This window comes from Carica papaya, chromosome 3, assembly GCF_054855325.1.
Source record: "Carica papaya isolate Zhongbai chromosome 3, ASM5485532v1, whole genome shotgun sequence".
Classification (NCBI taxonomy): Eukaryota; Viridiplantae; Streptophyta; class Magnoliopsida; order Brassicales; family Caricaceae; genus Carica; species Carica papaya.
In genome coordinates, this window is record NC_142311.1 from 3630434 (window position 1) to 3654779 (window position 24346).

Sequence of the window (24346 nt, forward strand, 5' to 3'; positions counted from 1 at the left end):
GCCGAGTTAGAGTCGTTTAGAGTCAGGCTGAGTTATTTTGAGTCGGGCTGAGCTGTTTTGAACCGATCCGAGCTATTTTGAGTCAAGTCAAAACGAGTTACTATCAGAAAGATCTGGTTCCAGTTTGCAAATTAGTCTACAAGTTGGGCATGAGATATCGCTACAGCAATTTGAGTGGGGGTGTTGAATATAATATTTTATTATTTTAATTTATTATTTAATTAATTGGTATTATGTAATTAGAATTCTATTAAAATAATAATCTCATGTAATTAAGATTCTAGTAAAATAGTTATTTCTTAATTAATAGATTAAAAATTATATAAATACGTTAAGTGTAACAACTTAAAGAGTGAGAAATAAAATTATTATTATTTTTCAAAAAATGTACAGTACTAAATTTCCCTTTTTGATTATTAGTTCTTATCCATTATCTAACATTAGTCGATTTTCTAGTGTATATTTTACTACTTAATGTCTACCACAAATTACATTGTCTTTTCAACTTCTCCTAATGATCAAGATTCAAGTACAAGTAAATCAAATTTTCAAATACTTGGATATGCCTTTATAAGGCAGGTTGATAATCTTAAAAATTCATGATCATGCACAGGATATCCGTCCTATTTTTTCTCTTAGAAATAATTTTTTTTCTCTTGAGTCAATGTAGTAATTTTCTTAAACACTTAATCAAAATCCGTAGGACATGAATCTTTTTTAATGAGAAAAAATTATTACCATTGTTTTAAATGTCTTGGTAGTAGTGTTGACTATAATAGTTTATTTTTTAATTATTTTACTTTATTATTTAATTAGTTGAGATCATGTAATTAAAATTCTATTATAATAGAATCTCATATAATTAAAATTTTATTAGAATAATAATTTTTTTATTAGTAGATTAAAAATTTTATAAATACCTTAGGTGTAATAACCTAAAGAGAGTAAAATAAAATTAATATATTCTTTTTCCAAAATTAACATGGTTTAAAGCTAAATAAAGTTATTTTAGTTTTTTAATTTTAGGATTTTTTCCAAACATTAAAATACAACAATAGGTTGGGTTGGTACCCATCTATGAAGATCTACTCTCGCCAGCTACTCAGACGGAACTCGTGCTGCCACTAGACAACCGCTCGCTGCCTCACGCTCTGCCGTTGGGATTGCCACACGCTGCCAGAAAATTTGCAGCCTGGCTCGAATCGCGGCGCTTCTTCCTTCGGAGGCCTCGATTTCTTCTTCTCCGATTGGATCTGCTCTCAAATTGCGCTGAAAACCAGGAATAGATTTGTCTTCCCGTTACAAATCTGCCTCTTTCCACTGTAGGCACACGCGCAAAACCGATGGGATCCGCTTTCTAGCCTTGCTGTGCGGTCCACCTTCTGGCTTCACCATGCAATTCGCTTTCTAGCCTCACCACGGGATCCGTTTTCTGGCCTCACCGAGCGATCCGCTTCCTTTCGCGCGAAACTACACGGTCTGGTCTACCTAAGGTGAGCCGCTTCCAAGCCGAGCCGCCTTCAAGCCAAGCTGATATGAGTCGAGCCAAGACAATATGAGCCAAGCCAAGATGACCTGAGCCGGAGCCGAGCCGTTTTTAAGTTGTTGCCTGAGCCAAGCCAAGCCACTGCCCTGAACAGAGCTGAACCATCTACGCCTGATTCGAGCGGAGCCAAGTTATTGCCAGACAGATATGCTTCTTCTGCATACGAGCCGCTCTGACCAACCTTTTCTACTCCTTTTTTCCGGCTTATCCGCTACTTTTATTTTCGCGACTAGGTCTTCTTCGTGCGCAAGCCGCTTTGAGCAGCCTTTTTGTGGTCATTTTTTTTGGTTTTTTAGCACGCGTTTGCCTATAGTTTCGCGATATTGGCATTAATCTGGTTTTTTTTTCGTTCGTAAGCCGCTTTGACCAGCCTTTTTTGGTCTTTTTTTCGATTTCTTTGTGTGCATCCATCTCCAGTTTCGCGATATCGGCGCAAATCTACTTATTTTATGCGCAAATCGCTCCGATTAGCCTTTTTTGGTCATTTTTTTGGTTCTTCCGTGCGTGTACCCCTCAGTTTTGCAAATTGATCTGCAAGTTGGATCTGTGTGATCTCGTTGCACCAACTTGAGGGGAGGTGTTGATTATGTAATTAGAATTCTATTAGAATAATATCTCATATAATTAGAATTATAGTAAAATAGTAATTTACTTATTAATAAGTTAAAAATTATATAAATATTTCGAGTGTAATAACTTAAATAGTAAGAAATAGAATTAATATTTTTTCTCCAAAATCAACAAATAGGAAAATTTTGAGTGTTCCCACCTCTTAGGTTCGAGCACTGGTGAGGGAGAGAGATATGTAGAGATTGTTGGGAATGGAATTGACCATGATGATGATGCTGATCTATAAGAGGTATTTCAAAATGCTTTTTTTTAAATAATTATTTCAAGAAAACGTGGAAAAGAATTATTAGAAACAAGAGAAAAAAGTACAACATTGATGGATAAGAAACTCCTGTAAGAAAAAACAAAAAGGAAAGACAGGAAAAAAAACTATCAAATAAGGCATTCCAGTCCCTCTGCAAAGTAGCCAAAGGGACATCCCTAGAAAAACCAGGAGCCATGGCCCACAAAGCGTTAAAGAAAACCATTATTTCCCATAGGTGAGAGATGAAAAAAAGATCCTTAAAAAATTTAGCATTTATGCTCTAACCATAAAATCGACAAGTTTATTGTACAATAGGTTGACTTCAGGTTACCTAGATTTAGAAATTATAATTTTATTAAATGTAAGATTATTATACTGTTTAGCAATCTATTATTATAGTTTTAGTAACTTTAAATTTTTATTCTTATCAGTATTTAGTTTTACTATTTATATTATAGTATTCTTTATTCTTATTGGGAGTAGTATCCCTAATTTTATTAGTTCTCTTATTTCTTATTTTAATCCTATTTAGTAAAAGTTATTTAGAGAGCAGTATAATATCTTTGTAACTTCTCTTCTGGATACAGATTCAGTTATTCAGTAAAATATTTTGAGAATTTCTTAATCTTCTAGTTGTGTTATGTAATCAAATTCTTAAACGTGATTCTTAAAACTTCTTAAGTGTTATGTTTAAAAAATCCTAGACATGATGTTAGGTTTTTATTCCAAAATCTTTAATTGGATAACTCAACCTTATTTGTCCTAGATCAGTTCAGTAGCATAGATAAAAAAAAAAAAACTAGAAATAAAATCTCAAAACCTTATATTCAAACAGCCATAGACTCATAAGAAAAAAAAAAACAGAAACTGTATCACAGTATACTACTTCACCCTAGATCATAGTCCCCTGTGGGAGGTGATCAATACAGCCGCCACCATCAATCTCCGAGGATCCCAAACCCTTAGAACCACTGCCGCAAAACTCCACTAGAGAAGTGCCACTCGCCCGTGCAAGTCCTCTGGGCCGTTGTATCTCTCAATTTCCATATTTCCACAACAATGTGCAACCGCCACCTCCATTAAATTTAATTGACTGAAGACCGCTGCAGTCCATTTGATCAAGTTGGTGTGTGGACCCCACTTGTGCGACCCACAAATGGGCATTGCAAACTTGTGCCTTATTTGACTTTTTCTGAATTTGGTTTTTGACCGAATCGGTTCACCCAGACTGGTTTACCCCTAATACTGATTTTCAGCAAGAATCCAGGTATTTTGTTGGCTCTTCTCGTTTGTAGTCTCTATGCAAAGTAATCTAATAGTTAAAGTTTAAACACGTAGAATTGCAACGAAGAATATGAGTCACTGAAGGATCATAGAATTGACAAATCCTTTTTGACTATAACTGAGCACAATTATGCAGTTTAAGTTAAAAATGATCCAAAATATTATCCATTTTTTCAGACCATAGCTCGTTGTGGAAATAAAAATAAGAAACTCATCATTCATGAAGATTATTGCAGAAATTTTTCAATATCTGCAGTTGAACGACTCATCTTTTTATGCCAATCATATTCGCAACTATATAGACTAGTATATATTTTTGTAACTCAGCAAAGTCTTGTTTTTATTCTCATAGTATGTGCAGTGATCTAATTTTATACAATGTAGTTCCTATGATATTGATGCATATTCTTCTGTGTCAACCTCGGTTTTATGATCGAGATGTTCAACATGTTCAACATGATGATACTAACAATACTTATCACTTTATGCTCGATACAAAGGATATAATTTTAAAACCTCTAACAACAGAAGAGATGAGCAAGAACAAATTGCTGTCAGTTAAAGAGATAAAGAGAAATGAGAAGAGCTGTCATGTCTTCCTAAGAGTAAAGACAATGAGGTTATTCCAGATCTTTTACTACCTAAGAAGAGTTCTATGGAAAATCAATGTAAGGAGGAAACTAAGCCAATAATTGGATCTAATGATGTTCAACTCAAGGATAAAGTTGAGGTGCAAATTGATCAATATGTTGATTTCATCCCACCATAAGAGTTTCACTTATAAACAGATGTATTTGCTTCATGTTTGTTATTGAAGAAAATGATCATATTTCAAAAGAAAAAGAAAATGACCATGATCAAAGTTCGCTAAATTTTCATAAGAAAAATCAAATATCAAGGTTTTACATCATTTCTCATTTCAAAACTCATGGATAAGTTTTTTTAGTAAGGGGAGAATGATGTAGAATGAGTTTACCTTAAATCGTCAACATAAATTATAATTCTATTAAATGTAAAACTACTGTAGTGTTTAAGAGTATATTACTATAGTTTTCTTTTTTGTATTAATAATATTTCCTATTTTTTGTTAGGAGTAATATTTTTAATTTTATTGGTGTTCTTATTTCTTAGTTTCATCCTATTTAATAAAAATTATTCAGTGAGCATTATAAATATCTTATAATTACACTTCTGAAGACAAATTCAGTTATTTAATAAAATATTTTGAGAGTTTCTCAATTGTCTGGTTGTGTAAAATCAAATTCTTAATTGTAGTCTTAAGACTTCTTAAATGTGATGTTTAAAAAACTTGAAATAAGCTGTCTAGTTCTTATCTCCAAATCTCCAATTGAACAAATCAGTTGTTATATGTTCTACACCAAAACAAAAGTAACAGGAGTCCTCTCCAAGACACAAAGGATTCTTGATATCACACTTAAAAAAATTGATTAAGTGATACACTCAAGTAGTAAGAAATTCTCAAAGGTGTTATTGAATGATGTCTCAAGAACTGAAAATACAAGAATATTTGTAATACTTTCTAAGTAAACTTTACTAAATAGGGTTAAAGTACGAAATACCAAAACTAATAAGATAAGAAATATTACTTCTAATGAGATTGGAAATTGATACTAATAAGATTAAGAATACTCCTCCTAATAAAATAGGAAATACTATAAATACAAATATAAAAACTAATTATTAATAAGAATAAAATCCTAAAGTTACTAAAACTATAATAATAGACTCTTAAATAGGATAGTAGTTTTATATTTGTCAGAATTTTGATTTCTGGTGTATTTAGGTAATCTTAAGCTAAGCCATTCTACATCATCATTGCAGTTGCTTGTTTGAGAAGTTATTGAACTTGCAACAACTAATGACAGTGTAGTTGGTTACAGCTTTGAGCAACTCATGCTCACATTTGAACTTAAAGAAGGCCCTTTTGCCACTGTTTGTAGATTCATAAACAGTCTTAAGGGTAGAAATTAGCAGGGAAGTTTCTTTGTACTCTCCTTCTCTAGATTAATCTACAAAAAGAGACTAGAAATAGATTAGTATTTCAAACATGAGTATCTTCTTTCATGAGAAAGTCAACACAGTCTAAGTTTGTTTCTCGCTCTATTTACGTAGCTGAACTTGTTATAGAAATAGCCTATCAATCTTTGCCTAGTAGCCTTCATAGTGCAGTACATAGCTCTTTCAATTTAGTGTCATCATTGTCATGAGGGTGATATTGCTTGTAAGTTCCCTCAACATTCCTTGGTTGTGGAGCAAGAGGCTTATGATTCACCTATTGTTGAAACATAAATTGTTTATCCTATCGAATACTTGGGTGATGAAGATGACTTGATAATGCCTCTCCGATTTTCCATCTTAATGATTTTAAGGAGTCTCTTGAGGTTTAGGCTGCTACACCTTGTTATCCCATCCATGCACCAATCATATCCAGTGAACTTCCTTTGCAACCGAGGGCATATTATTTTTTATTTCTCTATTAAGGGGCCTTTTCAAGTTGGTGATTCGTGATGGTTAACACCATGCCAAACTCATTGCTCTCTTGCCTTCTTACCCCCCTCCCAATCCTTCAAAAATATGGAACTGCTGGATATCTTCTTGATGCACCTGACCATATGGATATTGATGGGAATTTGTCACCTTATTGAGGTTTCTTGGAACCTTTTTCTTTGTTTTCTCCATATTTGTGCAGGCCATGCTAAATCCAAGTTTATGTTTCTGCCAGCAAGAGATATTATAGCCATATGGAACATGGATGTCATTACCACCTCAATAGGTAGTTTCTGATAGTGCCTTGTTAGTTGAAAGGTTGTCCCTATTTTTCTGCTGTTTGGATTGGTGCAGGTTTTTTCCTTGCTTTTGACCAAACTTAGATGATTATTTGCATTCTAACTCGTTTTTCTTAAGTTCTCTGCAAGTGGAGGAGAATGTTGCAGAACCATATAAATAAAGAGACATTAATATTAGGACTCTCTAAGAGATTTACTTTTATTCTTCCATTTAGGAAAAAAAATTGTAAACTTAAGATTTATTTTCCTGTTAGTTGTTTTCAGTTTTAGTGGAGCTTAGAACCTATAAAAAGGTTTCTAATTAACAACTTATGTTAACTTGGAATTAATTATTTTCTACTGAAACTGTTTCATGCTGTACCATGTATTTGCCGTCTCTATTCCCAATATTCCTTTTTTCTTCCTCTAAAGTCTTCCTATTTATCCTCCCTCTTTTTTCTCTTTCTATCTATTCTTCTTTTTTGTTCTTTATATTTTCTTTTATTTCTCTACATTATAGGATAATCTTGGTTATACATGATATTCCTGTTGAGTACCATATTTTATTAGTTAATTATTTTAATTTATTATTTAATTAGTTGGTAGTATGTAATTAGAATTTTATAAGAATAATAATATTATATTATTAGAAGTATAGTAAGATAAAAATTTTCTTATAAGTAGGATAGAAATTCTATAAATACCCTAAATGTAATAATTTAAAAAATATGAAATAAAATTATTATTTTTTTCTCCAAAATCTATATGGTATCAGAATCAAATAAAGCTATTTTTAGAGTTTTAATTTCAGGATTTCCTTTAAATTCTAAAATAATACAATAGGCTGGGTTGGTACCCATTTATCTGGAGTTGCCTTCTTCACCCCTCTATTTTTGAGTTCTAATTTCAGAATTTTTTTGCAAAGAATAGCAAAAAGAGCCAGATCAAAGGAAAAAGAGACCCAAATCTGGGAAGAGAAGCCAGATCAGAGGAAGAGAAAAATCAGAGCCGCACGGCCTAGTTCCTTCTTCAGCTGCATGCAAAGCCGCGCGACCCAGTTCCTTCTTCCACCATGTGTAGAGCTGCACGAAAAGTTGCGACCACCTCGATCCATGACCCAATTCCTTCTTCCTCTGCGCACAGACCTGCTGGCTGCGACTCACCAGCCTTCCGCGTTGCATAGACTCGTGCTTCCGGCCATCTGCGTCGCACAGACACATAGATGCACAGACTCACAGTTTTCTTCTTCCGCCACACATAGAGCTGCACACGGGAAGCTTTTCTAGCTGCGATCTGCTTCACTTCGCAGACGCGTCACCTGCTGTGCCTTCGTGCAAGATCGCAGACATGATCTGCTTCACTTTTATGCCTGCGTCGTGTACTGCAGATCTGCCTAAGTCGAGGAGGTCGAAGCCCAAACCAAGCTGCTTGCGTCGAGCCAAGCCAACTTTAAGGCCAAGCCGAGTCAAGCTGAGCTGAGGTGGATATATCTGATTTCAGTATTTTTCAATTCTTTTTGGCTGTTTCGGTGCAGATTAAGAGATCTGTTTTTCATTATTGGTTTTTTTTTTTTTTTAGCATTTTAAAATAACAGAAATAAAAAAGGTGATAGTTTCTTATTTGGATAATCCCTCATTACAAATTAGTCTCGTGAAACTTGGTGAAACTAATTATCTTACTTGGTCAAGATCTTATTTATTATTTGGCCAAATTAGAAGATTATAGGGATACATTACAAGTGATATGAAGAAATAAGATATATGTGATTTGGAATATAACAGATAAGACTCTGAAAACTCTTTGGTAATGTTTTGATTCATCAATTCTATGCAACTTCATATTCCATGAATATATTTATTGCTCGATACTGTAGCAAAAATATGAAATGCAATATCTCTCACATACTCACAAATGGATAATGATGCCCAAATTTATGAATTTTGGAATAAGGTTCATTGTACACAACGAAGAGAAATGATTATTTCTCAATATTTTTCAGACTAAGTGGATTATGTCAAGAGTTAAATTATTATCAAGATTTTCAGGCAGATTGTCCTGAAAGTGCAGTCAAATTTCAGAAATTAATAAAAAAAGAGCAGATTTATGATTTCTTAGTTGACCTGAACACCGAATATGATCAGATACGGGTTGCAGGTGCTGGATAAGGATTCTCTTCCCTCATTTACAATAAGTTTATTGTTATGTCCAGTAAGAAAAACGTAGAAGGAATGTTATGTTTTACATAGTACCAGTTGAGAAATTTGGATTAGTTGCTTAGTTTGACCAGTCCAAAGATTTACGGAAATATAACTATTGTGGTAAGCCAAAACACAGTAAGAAAATTTGTTGGAAGTTGCATAAAAAACCAAATAGAGGTTGTGAGAGAAGGAATGGTAGACCTACGAGAGCTCAAGAAAATTTGGTTGATACTAGTGAAACATTTGACACACCAACAGTTGGACCCTTTTTAAATGAGAAGATTCAAACTCTGGAGCGTATTATGTCTCAATTTAACTTTTTATCAGTTATATGTGCAACAAATCTGATAAAATCAGAATATTTGAACAAGGAAGAAGATTGACACTAGTAAACTGCATGATGGTTCTTTAGAGCTTGGTCTGTAAGTTAGACATGAGAGATATCCTTATACCAACTTGATGCGGGGGTGTTTGGTACCATATTTTATTAATTAATTATTTTAATTTATTATTTAATTAGTTGGTATTATGTAATTAGGACTTTATGAGAATAATAATCTCATATTATTAGAAGTCCAGTAGAATAAAAATTTCTTTATCAGTAGATATGAATTTTATAAATACCCTAAATGTAACAACATAAAGGGTGAAAAATAAAATTATTATTTTTTCTTCAAAATCTATAGTTTTATAAGAAAGTCATATTTCCTTTCTACTGATGATTTTCTTTAGTCTATAGACTATGCCTTACTAAAACTATTTATAAAAGTCAAAAGAAACTTTAGGCCATATTTTATACAAATTCAAAATTTTTATAGAATTTATTTGCAAACTCACACTTAATCCAAGTAGAAGATGGTAAAAATTATCCTAAAAATGATAAAAAATGAACTCATGTGAAATTCTATATGGAATTGGCACAATCCATTCCAAATTCCATATATAGAATTTAGAATGTATTTTTCCAGTTCCCCATAGACTCCCATAGGATGTCAATATTTTTATCATCCTAATACAATTTGCATCCTCAAAATTAAATTGTGGATTTGTAGATGAATCCTATAACATTTTTGGATTAGTTCTCTTTGGACAAAATTGAAACTGAAAGTTGCTCTGTAACTTCACTGAAAAAATATTTTTCCAGGTGCTAAAATCTAGAGTGGCCATATTTGTGGACCAATTGCATTTATCTTTTTATTGTACTCAGAAGCAAATGTGCATCATGTGCAAGCCTTGCTGTACTTCTGTTATTTCTTTTGTAAGTTTGGTCCTTCTTAGGCCTTTATCAATATACCTATGATTGTCTTGCTGCCTCTCTTTTTCTCTCTCTCTTTGGCCCATTACACATGCATCCGTAAAATCCTCTTCCTCTGTTTGTGCGAGAGTTTGGCATTACAGCCAATGACCATTGCCCATCTTGTGTCCTTGGTTCTTGGCTGCAATATTTTGTATTTGTGACGTATTAATAGCATCTGTATTTGTAAAATGCTTGTGAAAGTTGATTGAACCATTTACCTAGCTGAAATAATCTTTTAGAAAGATGGGCAAAAATATCTGAGTTCACACTGACTTAAAAATAGCAATTTCCAAATTTTGCAATTGTCAGACATGCACCCTAATTGCTTTGTCTATATTTGAAGCAAATTCTTTAACACATCAACTTTGTTTCGAATCTCAATATGGTTCTCTGGTTATACACCTGCAACAATAAAATATATTAAGGAAAAAAAGAAATTTTATTCTAATAAGCTTGATCTGAATATGCTTGACCTTTGTGCTGATAATCTTGACTAGAATACACATATAACGTGTGTTGTATTGAAGAACATTCTGCAAATTAGTTGTTGGGCATGGAAGTTGAAGAACAAAAAACTAAATAGTTTCTGAAACAATAATTAAACCAAACTGTTGTGATTGGATTAATTTTTGCTGGCTGGTCCATTGGATCATATATTTACGTACTATGATCTCATTATATGAATTTAATTGGCTGGATATTAATGATAACCAAGAAATTCATACATTGTGAATTCCCCTACCCTCAGGTGCTTGTCTAAGAAGGCTCAATGTATTTTGGCCCTTTGTTAATGCTTTTAGAATCTGGTTTTCGTTGTAGGGAGAGCTGGCCGGTATGGATCAAAGTTTCCTGTTGGTGAAGTAACTTGCTTGGATGCAGATGATCTATCATTGCTTCATTCATCACTGAAGTCCTCCTCACCTGTTCTCAAGGTGAAGGAGATAACCTTCAAAAATTTCTGTTGATCAGCATTGCAGTTGTTTTTATATTATTGTACATTTTTTCTATATTATCATTTGGCCAGCTTCTTCTGAATTCAACTAATTTATATGATGCAGTCTGCCGGCTTATTCCCTACTTTTGATCTAATGTTTATGTATTCACGTCTTCACCCAGAATATGGAATCTACCGAATATTGGTAGGTTAAGTATGAAAATCTTTATTTCCTTTCGTTTAGATCTATATACAATCTATTGACTAGGTATACTTAACTAAGAACCTAAACAAATTAGTTTGGCTTTTCATGGCTCCATCGTCAGTAGCTTTTAAACCTTTGTAATTTAGTTGGAGCCAAACTTTCAAGATTATTGCCTGTTATTCTGCCCACTTCTCAACAAACTGACCAATTCCTTTTCTTAAATTTCTTTGCAGGAGCATTTTGTAGAAAACGCCAAATTGTCAGAAAATTATTTCATTGCCAACTGTGAAGAAATGCTAGTATGTTTCATCATTCATTTCCCCCTTCAATCTGACAGTGATTGTTTATAAACTGTTGCTTGCATCTCTTTATAGAATGGGGAAAGACATGTTACTAGCAGCAGAATTTCTTTTTCCATCAGTTTCTATGTAATCGTTGTGATTTTGTTATGGTTTTATTATCATGACACCCTCCTTATATTTACATCTCCTTATCACCAGCTACTTACTTCAATTTGTTTATTTCACAATTTTTTGGGAAGTATTAAATATCACCAAAATTAACAGCTCTTTCATGTTTAGAATCAAAAAATAGAATAATATTTTAAAGCAAGATACTACTTACAATTTGCTCTAAGTTCGCAGGCCAATTTCTGATTTGTCCTGCATTGTGTTATCATGTTGCTTGTCACAGAACTCTTTTCTGAACTGTAATATTTCTCGAAGACTATGGACTCAGCTATACACTGTTGGTGTTTCCTGTTCATCCTAATCTTGAGGATTTTATTGTCTCTTCTCTTTGTCATGTTGGTAAAAAGGAGCATAAATTGGTTGGAGAAGGGGATTTGTTTGCAAGGTTGTGGGTGCTTTAATTGGAGGGAACCGTGAGGATCTCTAAGGGTCACTTCTCACCCTTTTTTTGTTATTTGGGATATGATGACTTTTTTAGTGTCTCTATGTACTAAGGTGCATGGTCCTTATAAGTATATATATATATATATTTGTCCATCTTCCGTAGAGCTCAGCTATCCTCCATTGAGCTGCTTCTCTTTCTGTCTGGCCAGTCTTTTCTAGTTCTCCTTTGATGTACTTTCCTTCTCCTCTTAATCTATTTCTTTTTCTATCAAAAAGGGAAAAAAGACATTATAGCCACCCTTACACTGCCTAACACCCATTGTAGCCACTTAATCCTCTTGGCTACCACTTCTCACTGTAGCTAGCTGGCCATAATTTCAGCCTCTCTCTCTCTCTCTCTCTCGTTCTCTCGCTCTACGGACAGATCCCTCTTCCACGATGTCAGCTCCACTCTCTAGTTTCTACTCTTCAACCTCAAATCAAAGTCCAAATCTAAATTGCAAGAACTGAAAAGCATGGAGAAAGAGGATTCTATAATTGGTTGATTGAATTATGGTAAGAACTTGGGAAAAGGCAGTTATGGTTGGTTTAATCTGAGGCGTGGCTAATGAGCACCAATGCCACTGTGCCAACCCAGACTCCACCCAAAGATTTGGGGACTTGTTTGTGTACTTGCTTCCTTTCGTAACAAACCCATTGAACTTTGCTACTTCCGTTATGCTCTTGAGTGCACATGATCTTGCGGACCTTTATATCATTTCATGCGTTGCTTTTGCGGCCACTCCCATCTTTGAGATTTCCTCGGGGAGGATATCCAAGTTCAGCTTACTTTGTTGGGATAAGCTTTATCATTATTGTTTTTGGGTGTTTGGTCTTGCATCACCTAAAATGTTTGTTCTTTTTCTCCTAATTTTGATTCCAATATTTGTTTCTTAGGTATACAATGTCGCTTGTTGTTTTCTTCCAAAGTTATTCAAGTACTTGTTTCTTAGATATATATTGATTCTAGAAGTTAATGTGGTGTTGGTGGCACCAAAACTGGAGGTAGAAGAGGTTGAGGCCATTGAGAACCAAACAAGTAAAACAGAGATGCGGGGCTTGAAGGTCGAAAAGATCCCTCTCTCTACTGTTGCAGCCCCATGGTTTCTACAGATCCAATAAAAAATATCTCTACTATATCTACTGTCCATTCTATTGTCTGGCTAAAATTGATGTTGCCTCACAATGAGAGAGTGACGAGAGAGGCTGAAATGGTGGCTGATAGTAGTGACGAGAGATCAGCTTAGGCAAGGGGGTTTGGCATGCCCGTGAGTGCTTGTAGTGGGTAAATTAGTATAACAGTAAACCTACATTTAAATATTAAAAAAGTATCATCCTTTAATTGTTAAGATATGAAAGAGCTGTTAACATTTGGTGTTATTTTGATACTTCTAAAAAATCATGGGGCTGAGTGATTCAATTTAAAGGGATAATGATTGTAACTTCTGATTATATAATTGCTGCTGTAATATACATGCTTAATCTCTTAATTGACATCAGAAAGTTGCTGCTGTAATTGATGAATTGCCCCTCGGGTTGCAGGAGAAGTACCTTTTCTGTATGAGGTAAATCTTTCTTGCTTAAACAAAGATGAAACTGTTAGCAAAAAGAAAAAAGATTAAATTTATTCAAAGAATCTCTTGACCTTCAGGAATATAGTTTGCTGGTTTTCTTTCCATCTGCCAGATTTTTTAACTTTTGTCTATTGCACGTGACCTTGGTCAAAAGTTTAATACATTTTATTTATCTTGTGCAGTCCCGTTGAAATGAGTGATGAAATTATATCTCAGGGTCTTACACAGGTAATATTTTAGGTGGGCTAATTACATTTAAATATACTTGTTCCAAATGGGAGATTAATCTGATCAGTTAGTTGTAATGAACCAGTTTGCACAAAATTACGCTTCGAAAGGAGTTGTTCCACTTCGAGAAATATTTACACCCGGGACTATTAAGGTGCCAAAAACACAGGCTGCACTGAAGGAACTTGAATCCATACACAAGGTCAGAATATTTATCGGTTTTCATATCTTCTGATGAGCTCTCAGGTTTATTCCCAAATTTTATTGGTTAAGGTCCTATTGTCATAGACAAAAATAGCTTATTGGAACATCCGAAGAAGTAAATGAGTCTGAAATGGGATAGAGGTGTTTCGTTCTCAGTTGAAGCAGATGAAAGTAGGCTATGAGCTTCTATCGCTGTTTTGGAAAATTAGCTGAAGAATTGCACCTTTCTTACCAAGCATCTTTCACAGAGTTGACATACCTGGTTACTTTTTTTTCCAATAGTTTGTTGTCATGGTAAAACAAAGCCTTACTGGAACATTATAGTTAATACATTGGAGAGAATATGTTATGGTCTCTCGTGTAAAGCTTTGGTTACGCCTGATTCCAAAATGAAGTCCTCAAGCAAGCATGTAGCATTTTTTGCAGATTTTCTTCTATTCCAACCAATATTTGTAGGGCTTATTACTTGCTAAGGGAATCCGTCAATTTCTAGAATTTAGGATTTCAAACTGTTGATCAGATAAGTAACATATATAGGCAAGCCCTAGCAATTGGCTTTCTCTAACTTGCTAGAGCCAACTCCTTAACTAACACTTGATCTATTGAGAAATAAAGCTCTTATACTCTGCAGTCTCAGTGAACTGGTTATTCTACAATCCTAGTGGATGGTTTAGATAAAGTCCTAAACAACTCCAAGTGATGATAATTAACTCCTAAAATTAGGAATTCATGCAAAGTAGAGTTTGATATTTTTCTCTTGCTGCTGTGGTCACTCTGACAAAAGTTAGACCTCTACCTGTCCCGGAGTTCCGGTTGAAACAGTACTCCGTCCCTACGATGGTGGTTGTCCGCAAGCACCATAGGAAACCAGCTTGCAACTGGTCTGCACCTTCCCAAGGGGCATTTGCTGATGCTAACCCTTACTAATGCATAGGCAGCTTAGTACAGCACCTTTAGTCTGGTTGTCCAGTACTGCCTGTGGCAGTTAGGAAAGTTGGGCTGTACAAGAGGGTAGCAAGGTTGACTGGACTGTCTCATTTCCATGGAACTTTTTGAAGTATGAGATGTGAATCATTTGGCGCAGATGACAGTTTTCGGGGTAGGTTGAATTTGTAAGCTAATGTTCCAGGTTTTGTAGCACGATGAGAGGCTCATAGAAATGAGAGCTAGCTTCTAGGAGGATCTTTTGGCAAGAGACAGTTCCCAATATGTGCCTACCTCTGTTGTTCACCTCTTTTTGGTTTCTCTTTTATGACTTGCTTTTCCATTTTAGTTTATTTTGGTTTTAATATGAAAGTACTAGTCTGCTTCACTATTTACACCGTCTTTATTTTTCATTCCAGTTTTTTCCTCTTAATTTACTGTCCACTCATACTGGGAACTACTCGCACTCAACCTAGAAGCAACAGTTCCCAATAGTTTTTTCCTCATCCACTGACGATATCATAAAAGAGTGCAGGGGTCGCTATTCCACTCTCAAAGCTCAATATCATCTCTCTCAAATCCTCAATGTGCTCTTGCAACCCATCACTGAATTTTTGACCATTTTGCTCGGATGTCAGTGACCTAGTGCGGGCTGCTAGTGGTTCAAATTTGTGTTGGTACTTGTCCACCATTTTGGTCATCATAACTTAGAGAACTCTTTATTTTCACACACTGGGGATCCAAACCCTAAGTTACAATTCTGCTTGGAGGTTCCCGTGACATTTTGGCTATGTCCCATTCCCTTGAGGAATCAAGATTGAGCACTGCTTTTAAGATGAAAGGATGAAAGGTCACATTGTCCTCTCCAGAGGTCCTTTGATGTCGAAACTGTGCTCGTGGGTGGTTAAGCCAACTGAGGAGTAAAAACTGATTGAGCTTAATTCAATTAAATATTAGGGAGAATATTACAGCATTTAAATTTTGGCTCAAAGCTCGATTCATGCTCTTTTAAGCCTCGAATTCAGTATGTATAAGGAATTTTTAAAGTTTGAATTTGGCTCAGTTCAAATTTGGTAAGGAAACATGCCCAACCAAGGTCAAATTTGAGATCAAGTAGACTTGATTTAAAAATGAAATTCATAAAATATAAATCTCTTAGGTTAATTTAGTATAATAATATAAATTTATATAAATCTATTTTTAATATAAGTGCAAATAGGTATAAGTAGATTATTGTGATGTATATTTAAAATTTTTAAAAAACATTATATATGATTGAACATGTTTGCGAGCTTTTGGGCTGGATACTTGTGGGTTAACATTTGGCTTCTTGAGAGAACTGAGCTCTAATTTTGCTTGAAGTGCAGCCCAAAGTTTGGTCAAACTGGAGTTGGGCCGATTTTGATGAAGTTAAGCTTGACTTATTCCTGAACAAGTATAGCTCAGTGCCATCCATAATAGATTGGTTCTGAATTTTCTACTAGATTGGACTTGGAAGAACTATTTCAGATATATTAAAATGCCTAAGATAATGATGCAAAGTAAACTGGATATGCAGATATGTGAGCTTACAGTAGCAACACATTTTCTTGACTTTCCTGGAGTCATTCAACACAAAATGCTAAGACCTTTCTTCAGTAGATTGGCATCCTAGTTTATTGTGATGATGGTAATGGTCACTTGTAAAGTGAAGCATAGAGTTGCTTGTTTTAATGACACAATGGCTCTCTTTGCTTTTTGTGAAAGCCATTCCTCAATTGCAGATTGGCATCCTAGCTTATTGTGGTGCATGTTAACATTGGTGCAATGCAATTGGTGGATTACTTTTTAAGTGTGATGTTCTAATTTATGATGTGCTTTAACTTCATTATTTAATTTAATTTTGTAAAACAAAATTTGGAACTTATGATATCTCCCCATAAATTTGCTCTTTATGGAGAAGTATATCTTTTATCGGAAACAATGTATTGCAGATAAAGTTCGTCTTTTTCCATGCTGGAAACTGATTTCCAGAAAGAGAGTTCCATCTTTTCCCTGCTGGAAATTGGTTTCTAGATAGAGCAGAGTGGGAGGACCAGTCGCCAATATATTTTCCTGCCAATTCTTGGCCGGATTTGACTTATTTGACTCCAAGCAATTATTCATTTTAACTTCTTCACTGTGATTCTAAGTTCTTTTCGCCTGACTTTACTCCACTTTGGCTCAATTGAAGGTATTGGATCTCTACATTTGGTTGAGTTTCCGGTTGGAGGAATCATTCCCAGATCGTGAGCTGGCAGCTTCACAGAAGGCAATATGCAGCTTGTGAGTGCTGAGTTTATTCCATAGCTGCTTGTGTTGCTTAAATCTTACTATTGTGCATTTTCTGTGTAGGTTGATTGAGGAGTTTCTTGAAAGGCTAGGATGGCAGAAGCCCACGATGAGAAAGTTGCCTTCCCAGACTACCTCAACTACTCTGTTATCCAGAGGTCTCAGACAATACCTGTGAATATTATGGGTTAATCCAATTATTTATTCTTTTCATTTCTACTTGGTAATGTTCAAAACTTTTATCTCCCTCCAACCGATGGGTGAGTAAGCTCCATCTCATCTTAAGAGGCCTGTCATTTTATATTCAAACACACATATACGGAATAAACATGATGCATATATTTTCCGGTGGAGATAACTGATTCTTGCAGTGGAGAGACATGAACCTCAACCCGATTACTACATACATAGTTTAATGAGCAATCCAGGGGGATGAATTGCACCCAATATTTCCTTTTTCTATTAAGAAAAATCCCTCTCGCCCTCCTCTTATTCATGTTTCCCAAACCATTACCCTGAAATATTCCGACTCAAAAACCCCTAAATTTCCTGAGTATAAATGTTTAATTGAGGTTCAAGATGCCATTCCCACATCATAAGTCACCATTTTTGTTCAATCAAAACTCTTCCATCATCGGACCCTCATTTCTCGCACTAAGACCCATGCAAGCATAGACCACTATCGTAGCTTCCGCTAATAGTCGCAAAGCAAAGAGTATTCCCACAGTCAAACTCGGTTTTTTAATCCTAATTTAGATAAAAATTATGACTCGTGATTGATTTAATTTGATCTAATTTGGATTTAAGTAGCAGTAATTTTTTTCCTATCATTTTTCGCAATGGAAATCAATTTTTCCTTACTCTATTACAGATTACCAATTCTCGTTATAATATTGATTAAAAGAAATTAGGCACCAACTGATGCCAAATTACTCTTTTTTAGTACTTAAAAAATAATAATAAATAAATCGTTAATAATCAAATTCTAATAAATAAAAAAATTCTAAAGTTGGTTCGGTTTTTAACCTTGTATTTTAAAAATATTTTTTATAATAACTAAAGTCAAAATTTATTTTTACTAATTTTAAAAATAAAAATGATAACATATATTTATAAAAATAATTTTAATTTTTATTAAAAATTTCTATTTAAAATTTTAAAACTAATCTCACTCAAAATTTATAATTATACACATACTTCGTATATATATAGATATTGCCAAGACCTCCGGCTTCTCCGCATGTGAACAGCCACCTCCGGTCACTAGCCTCCGCAATTTGTCGCTGGTGCACCATCAGTAACCTCTTCTGCACCGAATATGCTTTTACAGTCTCCTCGCAGCGCGCCACCTCCAGCTTTCTTTTTTTCTCTATGCTGCCGGTGTGCATATTTAAATACATCCGAACTGTGCTCATTTCTATTAAAAAACAAAAAAACAAAAGAAGCTGTTGTATCTCTGTGTGTCTCCAAATACACAGTCGTTACATTCTTTTTTCCTTACATCTCATTTATATTATATATACCCGCAGGAGATGTAAACCAAAAAAGAAATTAGGAGAGATAATGGTACAGAGATATTTCAAAACAAAGAAAACTTGGGATATATAAAATTTTGAAGCTGAAGTTAAAATTTTCTTTTAGATCAAATTTAAAAAATTTTCAACTCAATTATAAGGAAAATTTTTTTTTTAAAAGAAGTTTCAGGAGTACTATAGTAACAATCATGATCATGTTGATGAGCCTAGAAGCAAAGGTACTGACACAAAGCAACGGGACCAGTCCTAAGAGAACCATTTGGAACATACTTAGGGATCCTTCGTCTCTTTTGACTGTGCCATTAACTTTTCAATCCTTTCTTTGGCGTCTGTCATACCCTTCCCTTCAAGCTTCTTCACCAACATCTTGTATGTGCAATCTTTAGGAACCATTCCCTTCAACACAATCACTTCAAAAAACAAGCAAGCTTGCTCAAGTTTCCCACTGTTGCAAAGCCCACGAACCAAAAGAGCATATGTTCCAGCATCAATACTCACATCATTCTTAAACATGTGGTTTAACAAGAAGCTAAGAACCTTCATTCTCTTCTTCTTGCAGCAAATCTTCAACAAAGGTGCATAAGTCTCAAGGCTTGGTCTACACCTCTCTTCCTCCATCTGCCCAAGTAACTTTAAACCAATTTCTTCCTGAGAATGACTACAAGCAGAAGAAATCATAGTGTTATATGTCAAAACATCTCGCAGTAATCCCTGCTTTGTCATGTCATCAAACACTTGACTTGCATCCTTAAGCCTACCAGCCTTACTTAAAATAAATATCAATGAGCTATAAAATGAAGAATCAGGCAAACAACCATTCTGTTTCATCTTCTCATAAATTTCCACTGCTTCATTGATTTGCCTTGCTTTTCCTAGAGCATGCATAATAATGGTATAGGTTATGACATTGGGCTGGCAACCCTTTTCTTGCATTTCTCCCAAAATTGCATAAGCTTTGCGAAAATCCTTCTCTTTGCAGTGAGATTCAATAAAACAAGTATAAGAAACCACATCAGGGCAAACTCCATACTTTTCCATCTCATTCATAATCTTCCAAGCTTCTTCTAATTTCCTGGCTTTGCAATAACCATGTATTAAAATATTGAAAGTATGAGAATCACATGGTATACAATCCTTGAATTCAACAAAAACTTCATTAGCATGCTCAACGCTATTCTCCTTCACCAATGCATCCATAACTGCATTCATTGCCATAGTGTCCTTGCTCACACCAAATCTTTCTAGTCCCCTAAAAGCCTCCATGGCATCAGCGTACTGACCTGCCCTTGCTAATCTTCTCATTACCTTAGTCATGGTATCAAGTGAGACATACTCACTTGACTGATTCATTTCCTCAACTAAATCCCACATTAACTTAAACTTCTTTGACTTTCCTAATATATCAACCATGATGTTACATGTGTCTGGTGAGTGTCTATAACCTGCTCGAGATTTTGCCCAAGTGAAGACCCCAAAAGCCGGGATCCATTCATTACTATATCTCCTCAAAACCTGGGAAACCAAATCGGTTGATCCATTTACTCCACTCTGATTTAGAGCCTCAACAACAATTTCAGGAGATGAGCACCCTTTATTGAGTATCCCACAGATTCTATCAATATCAGTGTCGGGTTTCTCATTGAGGGAATGCAAGGCAATTTTGTCGCCATTCACATCAAGCTTTTGGTTCATAACCCAACTGGCAAGTGGAGGAATAACAAAATCTTCATCAGAATCAGAGGGTGCAGAGGGATTCCGAGCGTCAGATGCTATGAGCCAACCCGGAAGATCGGGTGACTCAGTGGGGTCAAGCGAGTCAGGGATGGTTGATGAGCAGTTCGTGGTGCGTACATCTGTAACAGTGGATACAAAGAAAGGCAGTGGGTTGAATCTTCTAGGAGTGGAATGTGAAAAAAGCTTGAAAATTTGATTCTTTGAGAGCATTTCTTGTTTGAATACCCCAAACACTGCAAGCTTGTTTGAGCTATAACGCCGAAGTAAGAGTAGGGATGGAAGACCCGTCTGCACCCGCCTGAATCCAGCCCAACACAATTTTCTGACAAAAGAAAATCATTTGTGAAATAAGGTTCGTGGCGCCGTAGGTTTGGGTTTGCATAAAAGTAAGTACGGAGGAGGGCGAGTTTGGATTTTACTTGAAAAAACTCGTAGTACGACTCATCACTATCTATATTAATTAAAAAATAAAAAAATATATTATATATAATATTAAAAATATATGAAGGCAAATTAAAAACCCTAGAACACTCCAGAGTCCAGCACCAGCAGCCAGCAGGTGACTTGCCTCCTATCTTTCATCTTCTTCCTTCTATCTTCATCTAATCCTAGTTCATACCCTCATTACACACAGCACTAGCGGGCAAGCAAGAAAGTTGCCTCCTTTCGTCCTTCATCTTCTTCCTTCTATCTTTATCTAATCATCTTTCTCCTTCCATCTTATAAAAATTATGAATTTAAAGAATTAAGTATTATGTTTAATTATTTAAATATCGTTAAATTAAAAATATTTAATTTTTTATAGTTATATTAAATTATATCATTTTAAACAATAAAATTAATTCTAATTAATAATTTCTATCAACTGATTATAAATTAACATAAACGATAACGTTTAAAAATTATCATATTTGAAAAAATTTAAAATAGATATTAAATTTCATATATTGATAAATTAATTATTAATAAATTATTATAATTTCTTAAACATATAAGTTAAGGTTCAGTGAATTGAGACATCACCCAAAGAATATAACTAAAGTAAATATTATATAAAAAGTTTATTATGAGAAAGTAAAATATTTAAAACTATGGTTGTTCACTGTTGAGAATTAATATCAGAAGAGATCCCAATGGAAAACACTTGGACACTCAAATCAATAGTTACAGAGGAAGCTAGTACTCAGTAAGATTGCAATCCTGTACTAGTAAATCATTAGATCATTATTTTCATTCAAAACTTTTACTTCATTTCTGCTGTATTTAATCCCTACAATATATATATTTCTTTTCTTGCTGCTTAATCATGGGCAGAGAAGTCAATACCTGTAAATGGCAATTCCAAGAGAACAATTGGAGTCGCTTGAAAGCATATAAAAAATTTGCCATCTGCTTGACTTAGAAAAGCATTATTTATATCCAAAGCAAGTTTTCAAGAAACTGCTCTGAGTTCTGGCAAAAGCTGCTCTCTGGGCGTATCGATTGGTTGAAAGGCCTCCAGAGTTGGATGCAGAACAAGCAGTCTCATGCATCACAGAAAAGTAGTTCAGCAATATAGATTCAATGATATTGATGCAGAGCATGCAAGAGACTCAAAGAAGCATCTTTTACGACATGTTAAGAATGCTTGCACTCAGCTTTTCAATCCTTTCCTGGTCTTCTGCCATACCATTCTCTTCAAGTTTCTTCAACAACATCCTATGTATGAAATTCTTGGGAACGATTCCCTTTGAAACCATCTCTTCAAAGTAAAAACAAGCTTCTTTAAGTTTTCCACTCTTACAAAGCCCCTGCACCAAAATACTATAGATTCCAAGATCTATTTTGGTATCGTTCTTAAGCATGTGCTCTAACAGAAAGCTAAGCAACTTCATTCTCTTCTTTTTGCAGAACATCTTCAACAAAGGTGTGTAAGTCCTTATGTCCGGCTTCAGTGAGTCTTCTTTCATCCTCCAAAGTAACTTTAGGGCGAGCTTTTCTTTTTGATGAACGCAAGCTGAAGAAATCATGGTTTTATAGGTCAAAACATCTAACCCAACTCCCTGCTTTGCCATGTCATCAAATATTTTGGTTGCATCCTCAAACCTACCAGCCTTACTTAATACCAATATGAATGAACTATAAAATGAAGTGTTTGGCAAACAACTGTTACCCTTCATCTTCTCATACACTTCCAGAGCTTCACCTATCTTCCTTGCTTTCCCCAGAGCACGAACAATAATGCTGTAGGTTGTGGCATTAGGATTACAACCCTTTTCTTGCATTTCTTCCAAAACAGCATCTACTTTGCAAAAATCCTTTTCCCAGCAATAAGCCTCAATTAAAGAAGTATAGGAAATCACATCAGGATAATGTCCATCTTTCTTCATCTCATCCATGATCTTCTGAGCTTCTTCTGATTTCCTACATATGCAATAACCAAATATCAAAACATTGTAGGTATGAGAATTACACGGTATGCAATCCTTAAACTCAACAAGCACTTTCCTAGCGTGCTCAACACTCTTCTCCTTAACCAGCAAATCCATCAGTGCATTCATGGCCATAGTGTCCCTGCTCACCCCAAATCTTTGTATGCTCCTAAATACATCAATAGCATCATCATACTGACCAGCCTTTGCTAGTCTCCTCATTATCTTAGTCATCGTATCCAGTGTAACATACTCACTTGCCCGATTCATTTCCTCAACCAATTCCCACATTAGTTTGAACTCTTTTGATTTCCCTAATATATCAACCATGGCATTACACAACTCTGGTGGGTGCCTATAACCTGTTTGTGATTTGGCCCAAATGAAGACCCCAAAAGCTGGTATCCAATCATTGCTAAATCTCTTCAAAACCTGAGACACCAAATCGCTTAATCCATTTACACCACACTCATTTAAAGCTTGAACAACATAATCAGGAGTTGGGTACCTCTGCTCAAGGATTTTATCAATCTTATCAACATCAGCGTCGGGTTTCTCACCGAGCGAGTGTCTGACAACTTTGCTGCTATCACCACCAAGCTTATGAGCCTCGACCCAACTGGCAAGTGATGGGAACACAATGTCTTGATCCAACCATGAGGTGGCAGAAGGGTTTTGGGTATCATACGTTTTGAGAGACGCCGGGAGGTTAGGTGAGTTGGTGATGGTGCATAGAGATTTGTGGGTTGATAGGCCAGTACGCAGACGGGAAATGAGGTTGAAATTCTGATGTCTTGGTAGCATTCTTTGGTTTTGGATTGCAGAAACGTCCAGGTAAACAACCAAGGGCTATTAAGCTCGTTTAGGCATCAAAGAATCTAAAGCACAGAAACGATGCCAAAACGGAGACCAGTCATTGAGACTTCGGAGTCAGAAATTACTAATTGGGAAATGGCCAAATGCCAATTAGCCCGGTTAGCTTTATACCTTTTTTTGGTCTTTCTTCCAATTTTGTATAAAAAACATACTCTATATATTTCAGAAAATCTTCCAATTATTCTCTGACAGTTAAATATTAACAGTGTTACTGATTATTAATATAATAAACTAATTCAAATATTTTTTAAAAAATACATAAACTAATATATTTTAAAATAAAATTAAAAAAAACAAATCAAATAAATAATATAAAACATGAGCCAAAAAATATTCAACATACATTTATATACTATAAGGCTACTTTTTATTTTTTATTTTTTATTCAATTTAATTTATATTTTAATTTTATCAAATTAATTTTTTTTAATAATTACTAATTTAGTATCGATGGTATCACGTATTACCAGTTTACAAATGTTGTATCAAACTTAATCCCTTAAAAATTATCTCTTTCTGAGTTTATTCATTTT

General features: G+C 34.9%; 2 protein-coding genes across 3 annotated transcripts in view; one reads left to right on the forward strand and one right to left on the reverse strand.

The window, feature by feature from the left end:
- The window catches only part of ATSUV3 (ATP-dependent RNA helicase), a 31333-nt gene extending 13718 nt beyond the window's left edge, over positions 1-17615 (forward strand). The window contains exons 9-16 of one of the 2 annotated variants that reach the window (XM_088215155.1): positions 10805-10917; positions 11044-11124; positions 11358-11423; positions 13518-13582; positions 13774-13819; positions 13905-14021; positions 17160-17251; positions 17321-17615. In XM_088215155.1, the coding sequence (XP_088071281.1) occupies positions 10805-10917; positions 11044-11124; positions 11358-11423; positions 13518-13582; positions 13774-13819; positions 13905-14021; positions 17160-17251; positions 17321-17435 (695 nt within the window). In that variant the 3' untranslated portion in view covers positions 17436-17615. Of the gene's footprint in view, positions 1-7420; positions 7971-10804; positions 10918-11043; positions 11125-11357; positions 11424-13517; positions 13583-13773; positions 13820-13904; positions 14022-17159; positions 17252-17320 lie in introns of those variants that run through there. The other variant, XR_015817599.1, reaches the window with a different exon arrangement.
- A 1075-nt stretch (positions 17616-18690) lies between these two features.
- On the reverse strand, positions 18691-23910 carry LOC110814026 (Pentatricopeptide repeat (PPR) superfamily protein). Its single transcript, XM_088214682.1, has 2 exons — positions 22137-23910; positions 18691-20862 (listed from the first exon to the last, which is right to left on the reverse strand). The coding sequence occupies exons 1-2, from the start codon at positions 23739-23741 to the stop codon at positions 19063-19065; spliced, it is 3405 nt and encodes a 1134-aa protein (XP_088070808.1). The 5' UTR covers positions 23742-23910; the 3' UTR covers positions 18691-19062.
- Between the last annotated feature and the right edge of the window lie 436 nt (positions 23911-24346).